General features: G+C 37.0%; 1 protein-coding gene across 2 annotated transcripts; it reads right to left on the reverse strand.

Moving 5' to 3' along the window:
- Positions 1–4543: 4543 nt before the first annotated feature.
- LOC118043402 (squamosa promoter-binding-like protein 16) lies at positions 4544–8431 on the reverse strand. 2 transcript variants are annotated; one of them, XM_035051381.2, is made up of 4 exons: positions 7920–8431; positions 6627–7078; positions 5625–5758; positions 4544–5478 (listed from the first exon to the last, which is right to left on the reverse strand). In XM_035051381.2, the coding sequence occupies exons 2-4, from the start codon at positions 7022–7024 to the stop codon at positions 4880–4882; spliced, it is 1131 nt and encodes a 376-aa protein (XP_034907272.1). In that variant the 5' UTR covers positions 7025–7078; positions 7920–8431; the 3' UTR covers positions 4544–4879. The 2 variants fall into 2 exon arrangements, with proteins under 2 accessions (XP_034907272.1, XP_034907265.1); XM_035051374.2 differs by having other exon boundaries at positions 6627–7116.
- Positions 8432–8891: the final 460 nt, after the last annotated feature.

Raw genomic sequence — 8891 nt, forward strand, 5'->3', positions numbered from 1 at the left:
GCCCAGTGACGTTCTTCGTAAAGAAGTATGGGGGCGTTGCAAGGAACAGTTAAGACACGTATGCCCACCGTTACCAAACAGGCACTCAGATATGAGTTGGGTGTTTCACGCATTTAAACCCTGACCAATAGTCTTAGGGTAAATCGCTAATTTCCCCACTTAACTTAAGGCTTGTGTGTGCTTTTCAAAATTAAGGCAAGTGATGCATGAGACAATTGTATACAATGTATAAATAATACGCGTAAAATAAAAAAACAAATATGCAAATAAACAGAAAGGCATATTAACAATAAACACACAAAAAAAAAACACAAACAAATCAGACAAAAACAAAGCTTAGTCTACAAGGTCCCCAGTGGAGTCGCCATTCTGTCGCACCCCAAAAAAAAATATACATCTTGCGGGTTCGACTGGCGAAGTTTTTTTTTTTTGTTTTGGTTTGATTCTTTGGAGTCGCCACCTAGTATTTTGGTCACTAGGAAACCTAACTGGTCTCAGAGATCGGGTACGGAGACTGGTTGCGTAAAGGGAAGGTATTAGCACCCCAAATACGCCCTACCTAAGGTAAGCTGCATTGTTTTATTGTCTGATAAAAAACTAAAGTGTTATTGTGTTTTCCTAGTCGTTGATCTGTCTATGGTTCAAGAAACATCCTCCTCAGTAAGAAGGTCTTTTTATCTTATCGGGTAAAAATCCTAACCGTTTCTAACGTCTTTACCAAAAACTTTATTAATAATATGTAGGAATACGTTTTACGTATAAATTCGTAATCCCACAAACTAAAAAGAAAAAAAAATAGATTTTTTTAGAATTTTTGAAATATTGGCCTAGTTCTCATGGCTTGAATAAACTGGTTATTAAAGCCAAAATGCATGTTAATACATATATTGTTTTGAAAATTTTCTTTGTTGTGTGAAAATATGATGTTATAATATTTATATATATATATTGGAGAGACTAGGCCGTATTTTAAAACAAAAACAATTTTTTTTGGAAAATATTATTTTTTATGCTTTTGACGAAAATCAGGTATTTTAATACTGAGCTTGTATCCTTACGGTATAAAAATACAACCCAATATTAATCCACTTTGATAAAAATATGCAGAAAAATCAACAACATTTTTTAGGACTTTTTTAGAATTTTTTGAAAGCAAAAAACATTTTTTATTTTGAAAAAATCTTTGATGTTTTGACGAAAATCGGGTATTTTTAACACTGGTTTTGTATCTTTACAGTATAAAAATACAAACCAACATTAAACCACTTTGACAAAAATATGCCGAAAAATCACAATATTTTTAAAGATTTTTTTCAAAATATTTTTTTTTTATATAAATATATTTTATATATATATAACATATATACACATATATATATATATATTATAATAATATATAATATATTATAAGGCTGGGCCGGCCCAAATAAATGGGCCAGGCTCAGCCCAAAAAAAAAGGGGGCGGGCCGGTCTCGGCCCGTAATGATATTGGGCCGGTCTCGGCCCAAGACTAAGGTGGGCCGGTCTCGGCCCAAGACTAAGGTGGGCAGGTCTTGGCCCCAAAAAAAATTACAGTCTGGGCCAAGACCGGCCCAGACTTGCAAGGCTGGGCCAGCATCGGGCTGGCCCAGCATCTTATGGCCCGGGGGGGGGGGAGAATTATTTTTTCTCCCCCCCGCCTCCTGCATGCTACATGCAGGAGGCAAAAATGGCTATGATAAAAAAAATGCAGGGGGGGGGGAAGAAGTGTGCACCTGGCGTGGAGGCGATCGTTGGTGGAGCTGCGGTGTCGCTGCGGTGTCGTGGCCTCGAGGACGGCGGCGCTGTGGTGTTGCCTCTCTCTCGTTGGTTCTCTCTCTCTTCGGTCTCCTCTCTCTCTCCTCCCTTCGGTTTTTTTTCTGTTTTTGGTTTCGTTCTTTCTTGCTTTCAGTCTGTTTCTCTTCTCCCCTCTCCTTCGTGCGTTATTTCTCTTCTCCCTCTATCCTCGGGTCTCTCTCTCTCTATTCCTCTCGGGGTCTCCTCCTTTTCTTTCGGTTTTCTTCTCTATTTATAGGGGCAGAACCGTGGGGACCATCAGGTGTAACGGCTGGTCGGCCAATATCTAAAGGTGGTGGGGGCGAGGAGAGAGAGAGGCGCGGGATGGTTTTTGAAAACGGTTTTCTTCTTCTGTTGCAGGTTCGGGGGGGAAAAGAAGAAGAGGAACAGTGTCGTTCAAAACGACACCGTTCCGGTCCTTCTTTTTTTTTTTTTTTTTTAATATATGAAACGGCGTCGTTTTGGATAAAACGCGCCGTTTCATTTAAATAGCCAAACTTCAAATCAGTCCCCCAAATTCGGTCCCCGCCCCTCTTGTTGGCCGCCTTTTTCACTTTGGTCCTTGGCCTCTGATTTATGCAATTAAGCCCTCAAATGATTAATAAACTTCCAATTTCTTCAATTAGGCCCCTGATCCAAAGCAAAACAGCCCCTCCATTTACGCGCCTCTTCCAATTTGGTCCCTGGTTTCGGATTTTCTTAATTAAATCCCTAATTGGCCCTTAAACTTCAATATTTATGCAATTAAACCCCTGATTTGACCCAATAAATTCCTAAAAAAATATATTTTGGCCCCAGAACTTAAATTTCTTCAAATTAAAGCCCAAATTGACTTAAAAATCAATTTTTTCTTGGAATCAAATCTTCTATAAATTCAAATAAAAAATCCAATTAAATCCATAAAAATCTAATTAAGTCCATAAAAATCCAATTAAGTCCATAAAAATCCAAATTCGGGCTTTTCTCCTCAAAACTCAAATTTTTCTTCTCAATAGGGCTTTCATCCTTCAAGAATATACTGTCAAAAAATCAATCCTTGTATTTTTAAATTCCTTGACCAATTTTCTGACTATTTTCCGAGCGCTTCTGCCTCCTGTTATCTTTTTCTAACCTTTTTTGGCTATTTATTTTATTTTTCATGGGGACCCAAAAATGGGTTACAACAATTAGCATAGTTAATAAAAAATATTTTGTAGAATAGAAAACATGATTTTTATAGTTTTGTTATTGGAAATAGTAAAACCTTAAAAATTATAAGTGGTTAGAGCATCTCCGACGCTAATGCCGAATTGAGCGTGTTTGGTTTTAAGATAGTTTTTGTAGTTATTGATTCAAAAAAGTAAGTTTTTAAAAAATATGGTTAGGTGTGGTTAGTTGGATTTAGATATGTGTTTAGTAAAAATTATGGTTGAGGTTTATGTGCAGCAAAAATCATGTATAAAATGTTTGTTTGTGATTGCTTTTCAAAAATATTTTTTACTTGAAAATACATCAAAATAATTTTTTTATTTTTTTAAAATGATTTTTGATATCACCACATCAAAATGATTTGAAAATACAAAAAAAAAAATTATTTAAAGTAAAAAAAATAAAAAAAAATTCGAATTTGAAAAGAAAGTACTTTTGAAACGCAAAAACAAACAGAGTTTTACAAAACTTAATTAAAAAAAAACATATAAAAACTACTTTACAAATACTATACTTCAAACTCAATTTTTTGATGATCTCCATAATATTAAACATAGTTTGGTATATTATCAAATACCTAACTATATTTTTTATACCATAAACATAAAAACTAACAAACGCACCCGAGTCGCTCCTACGGGGAAGCTACATCAAATGGCAAAAAATGTTCTTACTCTGTGCTGAACAACACAACCTGTATATTTGGGAGAGATTTGGAAGTTCTTGAAAAGTGACAGGACTCTGGCTCTCGCGGGGTGGAGGTAGATCTGGGAGAGATTTTATGACCTCTAGAGTCAAAATTGCACTAGAGTTTTAACATGAGGTGACCTGGTAGGCTGAAACTGAGGACACACATGGCTGGGGGCCCAAGAACAAGTTCTGTTTAATGACAATGTCAGTGCAGGCATTACCTATGGAAGAGAATGCAGGAAAATTTTCTTACGATGCAAAAACACAGAGTTAGCTGCCCTATTAGCAAATTCCCTCCATTCTTTTTCCCTGGTAAGCTTGGATTATAAATTCTTTATTTATAAATTGGCAATATAACAAATGTCACATCCTGATCTGTGTTAAAAAAAAAGTGTCACCGTCTTTCTTTTGCTTGTTTCCAAAGTAAATCAAAAAAGATTTTGAGAAATTACTGGGAGAGGAGGATGCACCCCCACCAGGAGGTCAGAAACAGAGTTGCATTTAATTATTGCATTAATGCTACTAATTAGAGACTAAAAGCATGCAGCGCTTGAAGAACTGGTGAGGTACCAGGCAACCATGGTGGTGGCCCTCTTTTGTCCCGGCACTCTTAACTATTGATGTGAATGAAAGTTTCCTCGGGCTGCAACATGAAATTGGAAGGATTCATGATACTTGAGGCAAAGTTGAATCACACAGCATTCTTTTGTTCAAAATAAAGAATCACAGCATCTGTTTCTCAAATCTTTTCGTCTTTCTTTTTTCTAACCAAGTTGAGATCCATTTTCGTTAGAAATCTGTCCTTGGGTATCAGATAGTTAATATGTGATACACAGCTAGTACCTCTTAAAAAGCAAAACCTCAAATCCAATAACATCAGGAAACATCTTACAGAATTGCATCCTGCGATGACTTCTGCAAGAATGACACAAGGATAGCACCATTGGTGTGGCCTTTTTTTTTTTCTCCTCTCCTTTTTCGTAGGTACATACATTTAAAAGTCCAAGAACAAAACAATACATGCGTACACATTATAACATTGTCGCGTCTTAAAAATTACCAGTTGTTTGGAGTGGTGATACAAGCAAAATGGAACATCTTAACAATCTCAGAACTTAGAGCAATAAATTCTTTTATCGATCAGATTTAGAGCCGTAGGGGAGATTAGAACCAGAAATGGCATGTACTACTCCCACGAGAAGGAAAGTGTCTGGTGAGATCCATTTGCAGATAACCAATCAGGTCCGGTCTGAAACATATGCTGACCATGGGGGTTGGAATTGCTGCTCCCATCAGATGCTAAGACAGGTCCTACTGGCTCACTTTCCATTCCGAGAGCATCATTATAGTTCAAGCTTGGGATCAAGGACTGAGCAGGAGGGTTCAGGTCAGGCTGCACTACGTGGCTCAAACCAATATCCCGAGTCTCAGATGGTGGGGATGACAGAAGAGAGAGAGCACGGTTGGAGTCTATGACTCGGTTTAACCCATCAGAGAACATTTTCTGGCTGTTGCCAATATTTCCTAATGTGGAATTGGCATTGAGACGGATAGAATCTCCAGGAAGTGTGGAACTAGTGCCTTGTAAAAAGGGGAACTGCTTTCCTCCTTTATAGTGGGGAGACAAGGAACCAGGAAAAAGATTTTTTCTGCCATCGAAGTTTATTGAGGATTGACTAGTATAAAGCATTGGATCACTCTCGGCTTTTGCAGCTCCAGTCCAAGCAGAGCTCATAGCACTAGTTGAAAATATTTGGGAGCTCCCGAATTGTAGATATCTAGTACCTACAGTATAATAAATTAGTATGTTTCAACAATGTTCAACAGTTTTGGAGTCCTTTTGAATATTTTTATACTGGAAGACAAACTGAACGGTTGGGAACGAGACAACTCTCCGAACACAAACAATTTCTCAAAGTTAAAATTCAAACCTTGGTTGGAAAATATCCTTGCAGAATTTACTGAAAGTGAATCTGGCTGGGGCTTCCTTCGACGCCGATTATGTCCATCAAGACGTTTTCTGCAGCTTCGCTTCCCCTCATCAAACTCCCCCAACGAATGGAACCTGTTAAAAGGAGCATTCAATAGCATTAATATTTCACAACAACAAAAGAAAATTGTGACCAAAACAATTTCTTTCTAGAATGGGTGACCAATCTATCATGCCTAAAAGACCATAGACACCATCCCCGACCTCGAGGGTATGGAAGTGGATAAGAAAGATACAGCTAGAAGCCTACAGCTACATAGGTTATTAAGCTGCCAAACACTATCGGCAGCATCTGGAAAAGTCAACCTACATAGAGAAAATAAAGATCCTTCCCCTCATCTACTTTTACTCCATGGCAGCGCAAAATATTTTCATAGTCAATTAGCTTGCATAAACTGCGCTTTTATAGACCAATCAGTTTTCTTCCTCTACTTATTTTCCTTTTAAACCTCTTCCTAACAGCAGAGTGGCATTAGTGGGATTGCTTTAGGCAATCATACCAAAGCTAATTAGTTGTTTGACCTTATTGTATTTATTGGATGGCAAATAGGAAGCATATCCTCTGAATTAATTGTGAATGAATCTTATGCATTGCATAGAATGATGGTCAACCAATAGAGTCTCACTTGTTGAAGCAAAGGATGTGAGTTAACCTCCATAATAGTGTTATTCCAAAGCTAAAATGTATTCATGCAAATTTATGAATCTAACAAAAGAGATTCAGACTCAACAGCTAACATCTGGAAAGAAACCAAAAACATAGTGTCATGAGAACATGCAGACAGAATCTCAACAATCGCAGCATATGGCAACTTCAACAAAAAGGATGCTGCACTTCTGATTTCGTTCTATTAAAATCAATTCTAATTAACAAAAAGTTAAAAGTTGGAATTGCTAGAACTGAAAGAGCTCTCTACATTCACAAGAATGCTATAGCTCTTACCTGCTGCACTGCTGGCAAAACCGTTGTTCCTGACCTTTAATAAAAACCTGAGACGACTTGGAGTGGAACTCACATACTTTATGTCGCCGATGGTAATCCCTGCATTTGCTAAGGTCAGAAGTGCATCCATCAACCAAGCATGAGGGGACTAGGGTTGCATTGTTAGGTGTCCTAGCTCTCTTTGATGATCCAGATGATGATGATTCCATTAAAGAGCCCCCGGGATCCTTATACTTGTCCTTGAAATTACCAGAATTGCCGAGCTTCAAGTCTACTGAACAATACCCGGTAGCCTGAGGTACCCTTAAGCTGCTAGACACAGTGATTTGAGTAAAGTAAGGACTGCTTTGTTTTTCCAATTCAGCTAATTCCCAAGGAGTCTTAAAATTATAGCCCATAGAGCATCCTCGCTTTGCAAACGTATTTCACTCTTTTCTACCTACAATCAAATTCTTCTCCAAGCGATCCACCAAGCCAATCATTACACGGTCTGTAATATTAACAGATAACAAGAATAAAGATCATAGAAAACAGGGACTGTCAAACATTTTGTGTTTGAACATTACATTCCCGGACAAAGAATTAGTTGGTGGTTTACTTGTAGATAAAGCAATAGCTTACATCTGTTTATCAAAGTTACAAGACATAGTATCCACATCTAAAGGGACCAAATGCAGTTAACTGGATAAAGCAATGGTAGTTGTAGTTCAAAATTTGGAATTTGCAGGAAAGGAAAAAGGGCCACGATAGTCATTGCACTTTAATGATAAAGAGCACCCTTCAATGCTATTAAAAGACTGGATGCCTGTCACATCATGGGAGTCAGCACTCTCATCCCAGCCACAGAAAGCATTCAAGAAATTTCTTTTCATTGAAAAACAATTTCGCATATTATTTTCTTTGTTTTAAACAACGAAAAAGTAAACTTCAAGCTCATTAATGAACATAAATTTAAACAAGCTGGTTACAGGCCAGTGTGACTGCATCTAATTGCGACAATTATTGTAGGAGAGGGGCATGCCTAAAACTTTCTCACAAGTTTTTTTTTTTTTTTTTCTGGCAAAAGCTGTCAAAACCACTTTATTCCACATGTGTCCCTAAGACTTTACTGTTCAGAAGTTACTATTGCAGTGTTTGTGTCTTCTTCCGGTAAAATTTTTCTTCATTGCAAGCAACAGATAGAGGCCAAACCAAACCAGCAAAAAACCCATTCTGAATTATATAATTAAAATAAAATCACAAAGAGCTAAAATGACCGGCTTAAAGGAAGAGTTAAAATTTAAAGATGGGTACCTGAAACAAACAAAGAGGTAGAATCCAGTCTCGGTGACCTCCAGGCTATTAGAAATCCTTAAAATGAGTCCGCAAAGGAAAGAAACTGCTGGTTGAAGTATAAAGAAGCCAGAATTCAGAATCTAAAGCAGTGTGGAAGACGTGAAAAGAAGAAATTGGCAAAGGGTAAAGAAAGAGAAGAAAAACGACTCCTGTTGACTTCACAGCTAATAAATCTCTGGCAACAGTCGCATCAAATAGTGTTGAAAGAGGAAAAATTAAAGAGCTTAGCTTTTGCTATCTGCTAATGCATAGAAGAAAGACAAGAGCGAGAGGGAGAGAGGGAGACTTGGGGGGAGAGGGGCGTTATTGTAAGAATAATTGAAAGTAACATGGAAAGCGGATAATGTATTCAACTTTTGGAAGGGTTATGTTTAAAGAAAAGGAGAGGCCAAGAACTGGAAAGGAGACTGCGTATGAAGAGTAAAGACTTGCTTTTTCCAAGCCTCTCTCCCTTCCTTTTTAGGCTTGTGGCTTTGTGATAAGAGTAAAGAAAGATAAATAAAATACTGTAAAAGAGATTTTAGAAAAAACAAAATCCAAAAAAAAAAAAAAAAAGAGTGGTAAGGAAAGGGACAGGGTGTTGTTGCTTTCAATTTTGAGAGAGAAAAAGTGCAAGGCAGTGGGAAGGAAAGGTGGGAGTAGTTTCTTGTGTTTCACATTCCATGATGAAACAAGTCGTATATATGACGTGTAACTCCATTTAAATTATTAAATACTGTATAAACAATTAAATTGAGAGAAAAAAAATTTTGAGTACACAACGAAGCTTGACTTGATGACAATAACACCACTTTAACGAAAAGCTGAGTAAATTATAATATTTTTTGAAGTCTTTAAATTTATCTAAAAAAGATTTTTTATAATTAAAGTTGATGTTTGATCAGTTTACATGTATTTTGACTAATTAATTTTACAAGTTATAAAATTAAC

The sequence above is a fragment of the Populus alba genome, chromosome 1 (assembly GCF_005239225.2).
Source record: "Populus alba chromosome 1, ASM523922v2, whole genome shotgun sequence".
Taxonomy (NCBI): Eukaryota; Viridiplantae; Streptophyta; class Magnoliopsida; order Malpighiales; family Salicaceae; genus Populus; species Populus alba.

What these genes read in the sequence shown, in the direction of transcription:
- LOC118043402 (XM_035051381.2), bottom strand. Translation starts at nt 7,024, where the DNA reads ATGGGCTATAATTTTAAGACTCCTTGGGAATTAGCTGAATTGGAAAAA. An exon ending in TTTTGCCAGCAGTGCAGCAG is followed by an intron (nt 5,759 to 6,626) that starts GTAAGAGCTATA and finishes TCCTTTTAACAG; the next exon opens with GTTCCATTCGTTGGGGGAGT. An exon ending in AAGGATATTTTCCAACCAAG is followed by an intron (nt 5,479 to 5,624) that starts GTTTGAATTTTA and finishes ATTATACTGTAG; the next exon opens with GTACTAGATATCTACAATTC.